This window comes from Zalophus californianus, chromosome 7 (genome assembly GCF_009762305.2).
Source record: "Zalophus californianus isolate mZalCal1 chromosome 7, mZalCal1.pri.v2, whole genome shotgun sequence".
NCBI lineage: Eukaryota > Metazoa > Chordata > Mammalia > Carnivora > Otariidae > Zalophus > Zalophus californianus.
Window position 1 is genome coordinate 77,814,667 of NC_045601.1, and position 18,450 is coordinate 77,833,116.

Consider the following 18,450-nt stretch of genomic DNA (forward strand, 5'->3'; position numbering starts at 1 on the left):
TAACGACCCTATTTAATACAACTATATTGCTTTGATTATTCCATGTATATTAAAAAGTTTACAAAACACATGCAAGCATTCATTCAAATCATTTGTCAACTGGTTAATGAGTAGACCCCACAGTCCATTCTCCACCACTGCAGCTTGGAAGACAAATATCACTTGACTAACTTAGAGGGATAACTTGTGCATTTCTCTTGTCATGACAGGCATGTGCTGGTGGGGGTGGGAAAAAAAATGGAACCCAAAGGAAATAGAAGTGAATGACAGGTAAGGACCAAAGCATCTCGCCTACCTCATCCTTGCCCACAAAACGCCCATTCTTCCCCGTCCTGTTTCCTAAGATGTATCAGGGGCGGATGCGAGGTCACCCGTGGGAAGGCGGCATACTCCTCCGCAGGGGCGGTGTACCCTCCTCCTGAGGACGGAGACGGAGGAGGCGTGGGGAGACTCGCGGGGGTAGGTAGTCAAGAGAGGCCCAGGTGTCTTGCTCCCGCGCGACCAGGGAAAGGGTGAGACACTAGGGGTGTGGGACGGCGCGCGCCTGCGCGGACCTGACTCTCGCGGTTCCACGACAGCCTCATCCCTGCGCAAGAGTCCCAGCGCGCGGGCGGGAGGAGGGGCGCTGGCCCCTCCGCCTCGCGCGCGGCCACGTGACTCGGGCCGAGGAGATTGGAGCGGCGGCCGCGCGAGGCCGCAGACTGGTGCAGCGCCTGGCGCTCACGGGGAGATCTCCTCCTCCTCCTCTTTCTCCTAGGAGCCTGGACGGTACCTTTACTCCACCCGGCTAGTCTACGCGGCCGCCGCATCCCTGTCGCCGCGGCGCCCCGAGGAGGCGGAGAAGACGCAGCTGGGCCGCCGCCGTTAGAGGGGTCCCCGGCTGCCGCTCGCTCCGTCGGCCGTCGCCTCGGAGGTCAACCCTCCCACGGTGTCTCCGCTTTCTCCTCCCGCTGCCGCCGGCGCCCGCTTACCGCCGAGATGGGGCTCCTGGACTCGGAGCCGGGCAGTGTCCTCAACGTGGTGTCCACGGCGCTGAACGACACTGTGGAGTTCTACCGCTGGACCTGGTCTATCACAGGTAAAGCGGCTGGCTTCCCTGTCTTCGTCCGGCCCTGCAATCCCTCGCTCCCTGCGGCTGTTGGGATGCTGTGGATCCGAGGAGATGCCGGGGCGCGGGGACAGCGGTCGGGCACTGGTTAATCTGATCCGAACGTTAAGGCCTCTCCCTTCGCGCCCCCCACCCCCCCCCCCCCCCCCCCCCCCGACGCTCGCACGGTTTTCCTCTGAGCTTCCATCTCTCTTCAGCTTCTCGGATGCTGGAGCTGACATATCAGATGGAGTCTGTGCTGCTAAGGGCTCGACGCAGGAACCACTCCACCCTACACCCGCATCTCCCAATTTCATCTGACAGTTTTAACTTAGGCACAGGATTGATTTTAATATTTAGTAATAGTCCATTTGGCGAGATGGCTGGGGGGAAGGAGGAGGGCTCTAGAGGTAGCTGTGTTTTTGCTTCTTCGGCCTCCTGGTTGCTTTGACACAACCTGCTAGTATTTTGTCTAGCTCATCCATCTACAGTGTAATTTGGAATAAAAAGTAAAAAGCCATTGTTTGGCTTCTTGAACCTTGAAGAAGCTCAGTTTCTGAGGCTTTTTCAACAGCAAATATGTTTGAAGTGATTGTGTTTTGCGCAGTGCAGTGCAGTTAGGGGGAGGGGGAGGCTGAAATACCGGGAAAAAAATAAGTCTTTAGGAAGGGGGTCTCTAGAGCAGCACCTAGAGGTTGTCCCAGCAGCCTACATATATACAGTTTTCTTAAATTAGCAAACTTTTCCCTTTAGCGGTTGGAGTTTTATTTGACAGGGATCCTCGGTTGGTTGATTTCTTTAGTAGAAGTAGCTGTGCTATTATTATTTTTACACTTTACCATTTATTTTCTTAATTTGCTTCAGTTGCTTTTAGTTTTAAAACATTTAAAGGTTTTTGAAATAAAAAATTAGCCCAACAGGATTTTAGAAATGATCTTACGACTTAAAATTATCTAGTCCTTTGCAGTATGGGACTGCATCCCAGCAGTGGAATAGGCTAATGTTACATGTTGTGACTCTCTGCCTCCCTTCCCTAGAAATGAAAATATATTCCTGTAGTTTTGTATTTGTTGTTATTGTAAATGGAACAGTGGTTACAGCATGATTACAATACGTGGAATAGGTTTTGTGGAGAAAATGTGTGCTGGAATTATTTCTGTGACAAAATGATTCTTTGACATTGATGCAGCTTTAACTTCTTTAGTAGGAATCTCAAGTTTGGCACTGAGAAATAAGCTATTATTTTTTAAAGATTTTATTTATTTATTTGACAGAGAGAGACAGAACACAAGCAGGGGGAGTGGGAGAGGGAGAAGCAGGCTTCCTGCAGAGCAGAGAGCCTGATGCGGGGCTCGATCCCAGGACCCCAGGATCATGTCCTGAGCCGAAGGCAGGCGCATAACGACTGAGCCACCCAGGCGCCCCAGAAATAAGCTATTTAATTAGCCATTGTGATTGCTGAGCCAGCCAGGCGCCCCAGAAATAAGCTATTTAATTAGCCATTGTGATTGAAAATGGTTAAAAGGCAGTTTTTAATGGAGTCTTTCCTTAAATCTTTCTTCTGTGTGCTGTTAAACACTGAGGTTATGCTGTACCTACAAAAACTGGGAAGGATATACCCTTCCCTTCATCTCTGTGACTTTGGTTATTTAGACATTGCATCAGGGTTTCCCATTACACAATTGTGCAGAGCTGAACATCAGCTTTGGCAGATAATTGCACTTTGCATACTTGAGTTCAGACATTGTCAAGGTTCTCCAATCTCCATACAGCCAGAGCCACACCCAGAAGTTCTCCTTCCTGTCTATCATTCTCTTCCCATCTCAGAGCTTCCCTGCCTCTTGAGTCTCAGAAAGACAAACCGAGCACAAAGGTAGAATAGACCTTTCTGTGTTGGTTCATTCCTTCCTAATGGTGCTGGTGTAAAAAATACCATGAATGAAATAGGAAATTTTGTGCAGTTGCTTCATGTGAAAGCTTGCTACTACCCTGTGAAGGGCATATAAAATAATATTGTAGGCTAAGCCTGAGAAGTGAGAGTAGCCACTGGAACACAAGTGACCTCTCACTAGCAAGTCAGAAGGAAGGACGTATTCACCCATGCTCTGGCTATCCACTTACGAAACCTGAGACTCTTTCCTTGCTTTCTGTAATGAGCTACCTGGTGTAGGTAGATGGTATTTCTTTTTTATTTATTTATTTTTTTAAGATTTTATTTTATTTGTTTGACAGAGAGAGAGAGACAGCGAGAGAGGAAACACAAGCAGGGGGACTGGGAAGGGGAGAAGCAGGCTTCCTGCTGACCAGGAGCCCGATGCGGGGCTCGATGCGGGGCTCAATCTCAGGACCCTGAGATCACGACCTGAGCTAAAGGCAGACGCCTAACAACTGAGCCACCCAGGCGCCCCGGTAGATGGTATTTCTTAAACCAACTTAGAGGCTTAGTGGGATATACTTCCTTCTGCCTTGCTGCTGTGAGGAGGAATATTTTTTAGATTCAGGCAGAAGACCTGAACCCTATGGTTTCCCATTTCCTTTCATCCTTAGCCTATGCTCTCCATGTTCCCTTTCTTTGACTCATTCACATTGCTCTGATTCCACAAGGATCTCCTCTTGCTATAATTTCACAAAAATCTGAGTGAATGAGTTTTGAAATAGAAGAGTAGCTTATTACATGAGGTTGAATAAAAAGTTGATGAGTCACATGTTTGGAAAGGGGGAAATAAAAGAGGGTGGAGAGAAAGATGGTCTTGAGAAATCTTAGTGAGTGTGGCAAAAGGATACAGATTATTCACAGAGAGCAAGATGTGAACTAGGCTCTGTGCCCTTGAGTGCTTTCATCCCCAGACTGTAGTTCTATGCTTCCGCCTTTGTTTTATTAGTTCATTAACTGTTTCTCTCCACTGAAATTTCTACCTAAGTATAAATGAGTATATCTACTTCGGACTGTCATAATAAGAATAGTTACAGATTTGTAGAGTATATTTCGTGATTCAAGAGATTTCTGCCCCAGGGCAAACAGTTTCTAGGAAAATACCATTTTGTGCTATCATATCAAATGGTGCTATTTAATAAAACTAAAGCAATGTTCAAGGCAATGTATAAAAACTGGGCTTTTCAAAGGCACATATCTAGCAAATACAGAATATGACCCATAGAGTATTAATACAGAAAATGTTACTTTTACTGTAATTGTTAATACTTTATATATTGGTACTAAAACTGAAAAGGCTGTACTTTTAGAAAAAGAACAAAAATAATTTTTCTACTTCCCTATGTTATATTTTTAGATATTTTGAACAAGTAAGTTAATCTCGGTTTATATTAATAGGAAAGTATAGACTGATGTAGAACTTTACACTAGTTGGTGGCATGGGAGTAGGAACTCTGATGTCATTGTATTTTATTCTTCTAGTTTTTATGAGTACATTAAAATTATTAGGACTGGGATCCTAGGCTCAAATTATATATATAAAATCAAAGTTGTATGTAAATTTTTCTGGTGAATCTTAATATTCTCCAACTTTTAAATACCCAAATTATCTACATTATCTGTTGTATTTATTTTAATAAATGCTTATTAGTAGCCTTTTGTGTTAACAAATTAGCATAGAAGCATCCTATAAAGTTAATAGCCAGCATGCCTACAATAAGGCCAGATATCGCCTGAGCCACCATATTTCTTTTTGACCACATGTTTTTAAACAGCCATTGTTCATGAAGTATGTACACACACGTGCGCGCGCGCGCGCACGCGCGTGTGTGTGTGTATGGGGTGGTGGTTGGCATTGCTCTCTGTTTACAGATATAGTAGCTCATATTTTGATGCAAAATTTGTGTCTACTTGGGATTTGAACTTAGAGCATAGAAGGTCAGCTTAGCTAGCCTTAAATTCACTTTGGAGGGGCAGAAGGGAAAAGGGGATGAGTAGTATATGAAGGAGGACGCTGTAGGATGATGATGAAATTTGGAGGCAAGGCTTATATAATCATTTATTCTTTTCTCATCACTTACTATGTATAGGAATAGTTCTGGGCTCTGGGGAGAGAATGAGTGCGCTTGGTCACTGCCACCTTGCTTGGTATCATGGTCTGAAGGCATGATCTGTGATCTGTCAGAATCAGGCCTAGTTGGCACATAGGGAAGTCAGAAAAGTCCTTCTTCACTATTCTTATCTTCACTTTTTACCTGCATCACAGTCTTGAGTTGTAAGATTCTATTTTTAGAATATTTTGGCTGTCACCATGTGGAGTTGATATGTATATTTTCAGAGTATTTGGATAGGTAGACTAAAAAGGCATCAAAGACTAAAAATTCATGGAAACTGGGAGTGTTTTTAAGTTAAGTCCGTGAGTCATCCTCGCTTGCTGAAACTGGGGGCTTGTGGGAAAGGACATTTAACTCAGCTCAAATAATCTGGGGTAAAAGGTCTGTGCCAGGGAGTTCTAGGTCCCAGAGGAGCATGTGTCTTAGAGTATATTTACATTAGTATTATTATTTGTCATAGTCAATGTATAGTCTTTAATCTTTGTTATTGTCTAAAATATGTTTTGTTTGTTTAGCCTAGCCTGGAAACCTAATTATCATTTTTAATGTTTCTTTGAGAAAAGACACTCTAAATTCTAGGCAGCTAATTCAAGACAAATATGTGGAACATCAGCTCCTAACATGGGCTCTCCCTTAGCTAGTGTTTTCAGTGAGGTCCTAGAGTTACCTCCTGTCTCATAACCTCCCTGAAACCTCTAGGAGGTCCATACCGTTTTAGGGTTTTTTTGCTTTTTTTTTTGTTTGGTTCTTATTTTTGATGGCAGACTCTTGGACTTTAATATCTGATACTCTTGTCTATTCCCCAGCAGCCTCATCACAGAACATCCAATCACAGATGAAATTACAGGAGGGTAAAACAATGCAAATTCTAAAACTAGTGCCAGGACACAGTTTTATACAGTTAGATTTTTTTGGCTTAGGGAGACAAGGTTTTAAGAATTACATAGGTGAGGGCGCCTGGGTGGCTCAGTCAGTTAAGCGACTGCCTTCGGCTCACGTCATGATCCTGGAGTCCCAGGATCGAGTCCTGCATCGGGCTCCCTGCTCGGCAGGGAGTCTGCTTCTCCCTCTGACCCTCTTCCCTCTCGTGCTCTCTCTCGCTCTCATTCTCTCTCTCTCAAATAAATAAATAAAATCTTAAAAAAAAAAAGAATTACATAGGTGAGGGCGCCTGGGTGGCTCAGTTGGTTAAGCAACTGCCTTCGGCTCGGGTCATGATCCTGGAGTCCCTGGATCGAGTCCCGCATCGGGCTCCCTGCTCGGGGAGGAGCCTGCTTCTCCCTCTGGCCCTCACCCCCCTCACGTACTCTCTCTCTCATTCTCACTCTCTCAAATAAATAAATAAATCTTTAAAAAAAAAAAAAGAATTACATAGGTGATTATATCAGACTGTACCTTTGTGAGCTGCAAAGAAGTAGTCATCCTTTGAAAATTGAAGTTGTTAGATTTTTTCTCAAGTCACATGATGAATGTCATTAGTGAGTGATTTAATATTAGTAACCTAAGTATTATAGGACTTATCGAGTCATTTATTATTTCGAATTAGACATTTAAGAACATAGAGAAGTGTTGTGTGACAGAATCTGTCTTTTCTCACTGTAGATGGCTCTTTTTTTCCTTTTCATGATCGGGACGTTTCTTCTTTTAAAATCAAGGTGTTATTGTTTTATTTTCCCTTGGAATGAGAATGGATTCAAATACATTTTTAAAACTCATCAGGGTTTTGATTTTTAGAAAAGAGAAGGGAGGAAACACATGGCCTTTTAAAACCAAGTTTCCAAATTTCCTTTTTAACCTGGTCCTCTGATATATCCTTGTCCATAGACCTCTAGCTCCAGCCAGCCGGATAACTCCCTCTTGAGTAAAACATGCACATGTCTATCTTTGTTTTTCTTGTCACACTGTTTCCTTTGCCTTCACTGCCCTTTCTCCTCTCTATCTCTCCAGGAGCCCTCCTTCACAAAGCCTTTCTTGGCCATGTACCCTGGAGCAGTTCATTCCTTCATCTGATCCCATTCCCTTTAGCAATTGCTCGTGCACTTCCTTGTGCCATTCCTTCTGTAACTCTATTGTCTTGACCTATTTAACCTTTTTTATTATTTACCCCTTCACTCTTTGTATTTTATCCCCAACACTAGGGAGTGCTCTTGGATTTGTTGATTTGATATATATCAAGAGATAACCCCCTTAATCTAGCATAATTTCAAATAGTGATATATACTGGTTGCTAAACTAATAAAGTTTGGTGCCACACCAAATTATAGGAAGTTTTTTTAATGATATTTATCATAAGTTAGCAATAAATTCAACTGATGTTGACTATATTTAATGAAGGAATCAAACCATTAAATCATTTATTAGCACAAAAGAGTTACTTTCAAGAGTTATAAAATGAGATATAATTCTCTCTTCCCTGTCTATGCAGAAGTATTGTGGTGAGTGTGGAAGTGAGGAGGGCAGCATGAAATAAAGAAAGGAAAGAACACTAGACTGGGATTTAGATGACCTAGGCTTCAGTCCTAGGCTTTAGTTTCACTAATTAGCTTTGAGAGTTTGGACAGGTCCCTTTGTTTTTCCAAACTTTTTTCATCTGTAAATTAAGAGAGTTGAATTGGGTAATCTGTAAGGTCTCACTGGGCTGTTAAATTCTGGATATATATGAAATTTTAAAAAATTCTTTAAATAGGTCAAGCAACTTCAAATAAACATACATTGGTCAATAATTTAAAAACCTCACTCTGCAATAATTCCAATCTTTTCCAACAAACCCATTATTAGTGTTGCTAAAATAGAACAAATAACAGATTCACATTTAATCCATTTTACTTTCTTATCTGCTCCAGAAGAAATAGGTAAAGGAATAGAAAAACAAAGGGATATAGATATTTAAGGACCTACTTTGACATAGCACTGTGTTTGTTGCCATAATACTGTACGTATTTAATTAGGTATTTCTTGAATAACCAAGAGTTATCTATTTTGTCAAAAATAATAGCAATAACTTTAAATAATAAGATTATATATTATGTATGTAATATATGTAATTATACATTACATTTATTATGTAACATACAGCCTCTGAGGATGGCTTGTTATGTGGTTTGGGGCAAATTGTTCATGATCCTTTGGGTTTCATATTGCTACCTGTACCCTGAGATGGTTGAAACCATATCATCTCTTATGGCCACTTTATTGAGTCCTCATAATATCTCCTCAAGTGGTGGCTTAAATAGTCTAAACTTAATCTTACTTTATATTTTTTTCTACAGGAAATGCAAAATTTTATCATATGTACTTAGAAAAGATTTTCAATTATAGGCACTTTATGAGCATTTCTAAAATTTGGAAGTATGGCTTAAAATTCTTATAAAATTGCTACAGATATATAGATCTTAGAGTATGGGGAAAACAAAAGAAAGTAAGTAATTTTGGTATAAGTATGTTCCTTAACCAAATGTTAATTTAAAAAATCTTGTTTTTGTCATATATCTTTCTTTATGGAATATTGTCATTCTTAAATACCTCTAAATATATTTTGTGATTGCATTTTACTTAGAATATAAGTCTTGGAATTTGAAAGGCAAATGCATTAATCCACTGAAGGAATCAGTTACTCCCTGTTAGGTGCAAACACAGAAAGGCATTTGTAATTTTGAACTGGAGTAGTCAAGGAGTAAGCTTTGTTATTTTTATTTATCAAATGCAAACTTAAGCACAGATATATATTGTTAAAGAATTTCATATAGTTTTACACACCCATGTTCATTGAAGCATTATTAACAAGAGCCAAGAGGTGGAAAATGTCCATTGGTGAATGAATGGATAAACAAAATGTCATGTATACATACAATGGAATGTTATTTAGCCTTAAAAAGGAAGGAAATTCTGACACATGCCAAAACATGAATGAGCCTTGATGACTCCACTTATATAAGGTCTCTAAAGTAGTGTAATTCATAGAAACAGAAAGTAGAGTGTTGATTGCCAGGGTCTGTGGCGAGTTGTTCAGTTGGTACAGAGTTTCAGTTTTGCAAGATGAGAAAGTTCTGGAGATTGGCTGTACAACAATGTGAATATACTTAACATCATTGAACTATACACCTAAAAATGATTAAGTTCATTTTACAATATGTCTTTTTTACCATAATTTTTTAAACATTTCATACAAAATGAATATAGTACTTCTAGACATGATCTTTCTTCAGTGTTCATTGGTAAAACAGTTGATTCTGTGAAAATGAGTAAAGGAAAAGCTTATTGAGAATGGATTTGAGGGGGCGGGCACCTGGCTGGCTCAGGCAGAAAAGCATGCAACTCTTGATCTCGGGATTTTAAGTTCGAGCACCACATTGGGTGTAGAGATTACTAAAAATAAAAAAAATAAAATTTTAAAAAATGGAGTTGTGAAGTTCTGAAGGGGCAACTCTCAGGCATGTACCACTTGTCACAGCCTATTTACACACTCCAACCCACAGGAAGAGGCTTACCTTAACACCCCACCCAGCAGGAGGAAGATTTTCTCCTGGCCCAGCAGCAACCCAGCTAATGAAAAGTTGCCACAACCCAGAACTGTCACCCTCTTCCAGTGGATCATCCTAAATAACCCCTGCCAGCTTGTTTTTCCCTCTATTAAAAGGATACTCTCCTCATTTGTTCTCAGGACTTGCATATGGTTCACCATGGTTTGCATGTCCAAAATTGCAGTTCCTCTGCTATCCTCCCATAAACTCATTTTGCTGGTAAACTAACTGGCTAGTTTATTTTTGTTGACAATTCTTTTATTGTTTTTTCAGCTTACAGTAAAATGGCTTTATAAGGAGAATGCATAGCTGTTGCCTAAAAAAGTACCCAATGGCTAGAAAGTAGCAAATAACAAGGAAGACAAACTTGCCTTTGTTTTTTGCTTTACAACTTTACCAAGAACTTCACAACCCTGGAAGATAGGCCTGGCAGGCATTGTTATTTTCATATCTTTAGAAGTTTCTGAGAGTCATAGAAATTAAGTCACTTGTGGATGAACACTGTAGTGGGAATGGGCTTAACAGGTTGTTTTGTCTCTTAGCCCAGTGCTCTTGTCTCCCCATCACACTAGCCAAGCAGAAAAGCAATAATCAATTCTCTGACCTACATATTTTCTCTGACTTTACCTTATCTTATACTGTTATCTTATCTATATAGTATCACTACTTTGAATATTAAGTCTGAACAAAGTCATAATACCACCAGAGGTAATCTAAAGAAAAGCATCTGAAATACTCAACGGTACTATAAGGGCTGTTGTGTGAGATTAAACTAAAAAGTGATATTTATTTATATAAATTTATATGTTTAAATCATATGTATGAATATACATATGTAAAGTATAAAAAATGGTATTTAGCCTGAGAAGATGAAGTTGACTTCTATATGATGGAGTGGCTAGGACAAAGAAAGTATATTCAAAGAGAGTTATGGAAATGTTTGCCAAATTTCACAGTGTAAGAATCTGAAACTATTGGTAATTGGTGAAAAGGAATAAATTCAGGACCATAGTATTTTTACCCATTGGATATTCCAGCTTATGGAACTGTTAGCATAAGAAGATTATGGCCACAGTTCCCATTAAAACACATATACACTCGGGGTGGCTCGGTCGTTAAGCGTCTGCCTTGGGTTCAGGTCATGATCCCAGGGTCCTGGGATAGAGCCCCGCATCAGGCTCCGTGCTCAGCAGAGAGCCTGCTTCTCCCTTTCCCACCCTCCCTGCTTGTGTTCCCTCTCTCTCTATGTCTCTGTCTGTCAAATAAATAAATAAAATCTTAAAAAAAAAACGCACGTGCACACGCTCCAATGGTATCTGCAATCTTTTTTTTTCCTAAAAGGAAACACCATTTCAATTTTCTTAAATCCTTAAGACCATTAGTGGCACTAAGGGGGATGTTTGGACTTTGAATTCCCAGATTAGTACAGGAAGGCAGTTTTATAACTGCTTTTTCTGAGAAGTCAAACAAAATGTGAAAATGGGGTGAGAAGGAAACCACTTATCTGCATTTTTTCTTGGCTTCCAGGATGTGAGGGATCATTCTTTTATATCAAAAACACATTTACATAATTACATAGTCATAAAATCCCATTCATAGGGAAAAGGAAAAAAATGCCAAAAGGTGGGGGGATTTGGGGCAATAAGAGGTCTGGGAGAAAAATACACAACTGACTCTTGAATAATGCAGATTAAGGGATGCTGATCCCCTGCATGGTCAAAAATCCACATATAACCTTTGACTCCCTCAAAATTTAACTGCTAATAGCCTACTTTTGACCAGAAACCTTACCATAACATATAGTCAATTAACATACTTTATTATAGTATTATATACTGTATTCTTAATGATAAAGCTAGAGAAAAGAAATGTTATTAAGAAAATCATAAGGAAAATACATTTATAGTATTGTATTTATTGAAAAAAATTCAGGAATTTAAGTGGCCCCCTGCATTTTAAACCCATGTTGTTCAAGGGTCCAATATATATATCCCTTATATTTTTTTAATGATGGATTTAGATATCATCTGTACATGGTGAAACTCACTGTTATTTATTGAGCTTCTAGTGCAGGACCCTTATGGACTATGACATCCTATAGTGTGCATTTTATACACCTTATTTAATGTTCATAGCATCCCCATAAAGTAGGTATTATTTAATCATTCCATGATGCAGAAACAGACTAAAAACTACACAGCTGGAAAATAATGAAGCTGGGACCTAATCTAGATCTTTCACCTTCCCACATCAGTGACCTTTTCCTAATGCAGGACGGGCTCCCTGTTCATACAACAGATACTGTTTTACTGTCCAGTAATAATAGCAAACATTTATTGGATGCTTACTAAGTGCCAGGGACTATATCTAACACTTCACATGTATTATCACATTTGATCCTCATACTCCTTTGGGCTGCATACTATTACTCCCTTTTTCCAAGTGAATAAACTGACTTTTCTTGGATCTTCTCCATCTAGTACTAACCCTCCCAAATTAAACTCAGAGTAATCACTCTTCAATTTGTAACACTTATTGATTCACTCAGCTCATCTGTGTTACTGTCTTTTCTTCTTTGCAGCTTCCGAGTCCATCCCTATTTATCTGCTCTCTGTGGGAAATTTTATCATTTCTCTCACTTTCTGCCTTTATCTTGATCTCTGTTCAGGCAAACTTGGAACCAAAATTCTTTCCTTTTTTCTGTTTTTGAACTCCTCCATCCATTCTTTCAGGCTCTTAGCTGACTGTAATACTACTGAGTTACATAAAACATTTTTGCCTTCCTTGTTCTAACTGCTTTCAGGCCATTTTCCCCCTCATCCCCTCAGATGCTGCAACTTACCCTTGCCTTGCTGGTAAGGACCTCCATTCCCTCCTGTCTGCCCATCACTCACTGACCTCTTGGTCATTTTTTTGGCCTAGCCTCTGCCTGGGCCACCCCCTGTAAGGGCTACCCTTTCCTTTCATTCATCCAGGCAGTCTTTCCAGCTGAAACCGTCATCCTCTTTCCTGAGGACATAGGGGAGGTTAAAGCAGAAATTTTCCCCGCTCATCACCCTGACTCAACAGGAACTGACTGGACTCTTATTCATCCACCACTTTCAGAATCTGTGCTTCAATTCTAGAGTGTATCTCGGATTGTTACCTGTCCATTGTATCCAGTTGTGTGAAGACCCCTTCTCCTCTACTTCTGCCTTTTTCACCTCATTGATACCCAAGATCTTACCTGGGGTGGAAAATGTATTATACATCACATTTTAGACTAGAACCTAGAAGAGGCCTTATAGTGTCATTTGGTTTATCCCTATTACAGAGATAAAATCCTTCTCAAACTCTTCTTGACAACAGTTACCTACATTTTTCATTAAAAATTTCTCTTAACAATGTTTGAGGGTGCTTGTATAGTAGACATTGTTACAGATACATCGAGGAATAAGGACTGTGGCTCTGGCCCTCATGACCTTTATAATAAATGGAGGAAGGCATTGAATACCTCCTTAGGAAAAACACTGCAGTTTCCCTTTGGGGGAATCTCTAGTGTACAAGGTGACATTGACTGTTATTTTTGTGTAGTCAGTAAAAGGAAATGGGTTTTTAACAATATCACTTGTATGTTATTGGTTAGTAGAGAAATATAAAAACATGGTGTTGATTTGCAGCTTTTGGTTCCAACATAGCAAAGAAGGGTGAATAATTTTGGAGAATAATATATAGTACATACTTCTTCATGCCTTGAATATGCTCCTGAAGCTACTCAGTATCTTTAGTTGGTTGTTAGGCATGTGTTTTTCTTTTGTTTATGGCAGGTTAAATAGATGTAGATATGTTAAAAGAAAAAAAAAGTGACTTATTCATTCAGGTAGACTCTAGGAACAAATAAAACAAGCTTTTATGACTGGATTATATATTATATAAAATAGGACCACATTTATGAGTAGACTAGAGCAGTTCTTAGATTTTAATGTGTAAATCACGTGGGAATCTTATTGAAACACAGATTCTGGTTTAGTAGTCTGGATTGAGGCCTGAGATTCTTTATTTCTAGCAAGCTTCCAGGAGATACTTTTCTGCTGGAGTACTACATTTTGAATAGCAAGGGAATGAAGGATTCTTAATTTCTTTGATAATCTGCTGCTATATATAGTATGGAAAAAGAAGAATTAAAAATGTTCTTAAGCTATTGATTTAAAAATATATTAAGAAAATCAAACAATGGCATGCATTTCTATAGAACATTTAGTTGTTTTTTTTACCCCAACAGATATTTTCTATATCTTTTAGAACAATATTGATCAATAACTCTGCTCATTTTACCTGAATCAAAAGGGCAGTTGAGAAATGTCTCCAATATCTATTTTCACAGTAGTAGCTGCCATAATAATATTTATTTTCTAGATACTTTGTGGCCATCATTTGGTTTGTTAATCCTCAGCCATTTGCTGGATACATCTACTCTTGCAAGGCTTTGTGGCTATAGAAATAGTAATACTGCCCCTGCCCAGTCTGTGTGGGACACACTTAAACAGACTAAAAGGACAGTTGCATGGTATGATAGAGGTAATCATAGTGTGTGTTGAAGGTTTCAAAAGAAATACATATTCAATACGTTTAAGTGCAAAAAAGAGTTAATGTTGGAGGGGCTTCTTATAGAGGGCTATCAATTTAAACCTCAAAGCAACTCTGTGGTTTGGGTAATCTTATTACCCACATTTTACATAGGAGGAATTGTGGCTCCAAGAGTTTCAGGTCCAAGCTGTGGGGCTAGCACATGATGGATAGACCTGGAATCTGGTTGTTCTTAATTCAGTTCCTGTCTCTTGCCCCGCTACCACACTCCCTCTGTTCCATGTGTCTTCTTAAGTCATTACCTGACTAGGATTATTTCCTAGTCTTGTGCTTACTCTTGTTGATTCTAGGAATTTGGATGTCCTAAAAATTAAAAAATTTACTGATTTTTCTTTTGGGAGATGATAACTAGCTTAGACTACTTAGGGGATAAAGTTCACCCTGAATTTTAAAAAGCTTTAGGAAAAATCAGCCTTTCCCAAACAAAAAAGAGGTCTGTTAGAGATTCTTTTTTTTTTTAATTTGAGACAGAAAGAAAGCGTGAGTGGTGGGGGGGAAGGGACAGAGGAAGAGGGAGAGAGAAACCTCAAGCAGACTCTCCATTGAGCACGGAGCCCGACGCGGAGCTCTATCCCAGGACTCCAAGATCATGACCTGAGCCGAAATCAAGAGTCGGATGCTCAACCAACCAAGCCACTGAGGTGTGCCAACCTATTAAAGATTTTTAAGGAAGTTCTTTTAATATACATAGGGATAATTTGCTGTAAGAATTAATTACATTTGTTTGTATATAAGTAGAGGTTTCTAAAGGACTTGGATTACTTCAAAACTATGGGATTACAAGTATTATTTATTAAAATCTGGTTTACACTTTCTTAAAAAAGAATGTTTTGTTTTTTTTTTTTAAAAACACCTAAGTAATTCAAAATTCAGATTTAGGCTTGTTATGTATGAGCAATACATTATAGAATGTGCTCTTTTCTCAGTATATGTTATAAAATGTTCTGTTTTCTCAGTTTAAACTCTTATAATTGTGGATGGTATTTTCCCTTTAATTTGGTTAAACTCTTCTCTTGGAAAAGAGGATTTAATGGTTTGATTATTGTCAGTGATAATGACAGTGCCAACATTTATTGAGCTCTTATTCTGTATCAGGCACCATACATTTAGCAATATCTTATTCCTCCCAGCAACCCTGTTATCATCCATAAAGCCAGAGACTTATGTAATTCACTCAGTGTATTTACCTAGTAAATGAGAAAGCTAGGATTCTAATGTTGGTAGACTGAATGAAGAGTCAATATTTGGAACTTAGATGACTTCTCTAGGTCAGGAAGAAAAGGCCTAGAATACATCAAAGGACTTGACTTTTAATGGGAGGGGCTCAGATCATTCCTGACATAAGACACACCTGTGTGAAAATGTGGCATGGATGCAATAGGGTACAGCAAAGGAACAACTTTGTGGCATTCTTGTGTGCTACAGCTTTTACATTTAATCATCACACATCAACCCCGTGAAGTAGTTATTTCCTCATTGAAAAGAAAAGAACAGGTGATTCTCCATTTATAATCATCAATTACCTACCCCATCATTTTGAAGACATTGTACTCTCTTGCTCCCTGTAATGTTATTTTCTCTTTTTCTCTGCTTGCTTCACTGCCATTTCTCCCACTCTTCCCTTAAGTGTTCCCCAGGGTTCAATCCTTGTTCATTTTTCACGTGCTCTTTCCCTTGTGACCTCAAACTCTGATGTGATTTTCGTTACCATTAACTCCTCCATGTGTCTGCAGTGCTGGTAGAGCCTACTGGATACCTCCACCCAGCAGGTGTCCACAGCTACTTCAGGCACAGGATGTTTAAAATTTCACCCAGTCATCTCCTTCCAGATCTGTTCCTCTTCCTTTAGGCTCTGTCCTGGATCCTGACTTTACCATCTCTGCCACCAGCCATGCCAGAATCTAGGAGTAATCCTGAACTTTTCTTTCACTCTTAACTCTTACATCCATATCAGTCACCAAGTCTGTAGATTTTACTTTCATATCTGCCTATCTTGACCGTCACCAGTGCAGCCCTTTAAATTCAGGTTTCCATAACTTCTGCATTATAGTGATGTCCAAGCTGGCTGCCCACTAGAATCACCAGAGGAACTTTGAGATCACAGTCCTGGGCCCTATCCACAGAGATTTTGATTCAGTAGCTCTGGGGTGGGGCCTAAGAATCTACACTTTTAACAAGCAGATTGTTCTTATGTGGGTGGCCCAGCAACAGAGAGATGTTTGAGAACCACTGATCCAACTGGTTTCTCTCCCTCTTGAGGTCTCCTCTTCCCCTTCAGTCCATCTCCCATCGTTTCTGCCATTATCTTTTAAAAGCTAAATGTGATCCCCTATTTTTAACCAATTAAGCATCTCCCCATTATCTACCAGACAGATTCTAGCCTCTTTGGCATAGTTTGTAAGACTCTCCCAGGTCTGCTCTGACCCATAAGGCTCCAGTCATCATTCTCTGTAAGTATCCGCTACCTCAAGCCTGCTTAGTTTCCAGAATAAATATGTTACTTCTTGCTTTGGGGCTATTTATACATATGGTTCTCTCTGCAAGAGGGCCTTCCTCCTCTCTGTCTGTTTGGAAAATTCCTCTTCCTTTTCTTCAAGAAACAATTCAAATGTCTGTTCTTGAAGTCCATCTTGTCCCCTCTCACCTGCCCTACCACTGTTCTTAAGACTGGCCCCTTATCCTTAAGACTTACACTTATCATCCTGCAAAGCAATAGATTTTTTATGTCTGTCTCCTTTTCTAGTAAATGAGTTTTGAGAAGTCAAGAACCAAATAACCTCCCCCGAATCACTTAGCTCAGAAGGGGTGGAGAGTCTGACCTGAAATTCTGTTCTATCTATCTATCTATCTATCTATCTATCTATCTATCTATCTATCATGCTGTGTGATTTTAAGATACAAAATCAGGTTAAAAATAAAAACCTGTTGGTGGAGGGTATTTGAAGGAAGCCCTACTTCAGATATACCATTTTTCCTCCCACTTGTATAAAGGTATAATTTACACATAATAAAAGTAACTCTTTTTAGGGTGCCTGGGTGGCTCAGTTGGTTAAGCGACTGCCTTCGGCTCAGGTCATGATCCTGGAGTCCTGGGATCGAGTCCCACATCGGGCTCCCTGCTCAGCGGGGAGTCTGCTTCTCCCTCTGACCCTCTTCCCTCTTGTGTTCTCTCTCTCTCATTCTCTCTCTCTCAAATAAATAAATAAAAGCTTTAAAATAAATAAATAAATAAAGTACATTGCTTAAAAAAAAGTAACTCTTTTTAGTTAACAGTTGTGAGTTTTGACAAACACAACTGTATGTTGTAATCATGTAACTATTACATGACCATTACATACAGTTGTGTAACCATTATATGACAAACACATACAGTTGTGTAACTATTACATGATCTTTATCATATGGATAAAATTGTGTGATTAGTGAACTAACTAATGTTTGTAAATAAATCAATCCTACTTGGCATGAGCTTTATGAAATAATCAAAATGTTCTGAATGGAAACGATTTCCTGAGAAAAAGTTACGCCTTAAGAGTCCAGAAGGGTTAAGGTAATGTGTCTTAGTAATTCTTATTATTAAAATATAGTCTTTTTTTATTTATTTTATTTTTTTTAAAGATTTTATTTATTTATTTGAGAGAGAATGAGAGATAGAGAGCACGAGAGGGAAGAGGGTCAGAGGGAGAAGCAGACTCCCTGCTGAGCAGGGAGCCCGATGCGGGACTCGATCCCGGGACTCCAGGATCATGACCTGAGCCGAAGGCAGTCGCTTAACCAACTGAGCCACCCAGGCGCCCAAAATATAGTCTTTTTTTATAACTAAAGAACATTTATTCATTTTTCACTGACTTTACCTTGAGCGTAACTAAACTGTCACTACCCCCCCACCCCAACCTGAAGAAGGGTTAGTACAGTGAATGTTATAAAGCAGATATGAACAGATTGAAGGACTGGAACCAAGATTAACTGACAAACAACTTCAGTCTAAATTATCATAAAAATGTTTAAGTAAAAAAAAAGGGAGGGGAAGGGGGCAATGGGGGTTTCAGATTGAGCAAGATCCTCACATTTTATCTAATACCGTCCATCCTGGCTAGAGTACACCAAGATGGAGACAGGATTACTATAATACAGAACCGCCACTATAGCACGTTGTACATGCTTGTGTTC

General features: G+C 39.6%; 2 protein-coding genes across 3 annotated transcripts in view; one reads left to right on the forward strand and one right to left on the reverse strand.

Annotated features, from left to right (window-relative positions):
• Window positions 1–1,093, reverse strand: part of TTK (TTK protein kinase) — a 91,666-nt gene extending 90,573 nt beyond the window's left edge. Inside the window, exon 1 of one of the 2 annotated variants that reach the window (XM_027603323.2) lies at window positions 972–1,093. The gene's annotated coding sequence lies outside the window, so the exon portion shown is untranslated. The remainder of the gene's footprint in view (window positions 1–971) is intronic. The other variant, XM_027603321.2, reaches the window with a different exon arrangement.
• Window positions 605–18,450, forward strand: part of ELOVL4 (ELOVL fatty acid elongase 4) — a 32,181-nt gene continuing 14,335 nt past the window's right edge. Inside the window, exon 1 of the mRNA XM_027603326.2 lies at window positions 605–1,078. Coding sequence (XP_027459127.1) covers window positions 979–1,078 — 100 coding nt within the window. The 5' untranslated portion in view covers window positions 605–978. The remainder of the gene's footprint in view (window positions 1,079–18,450) is intronic.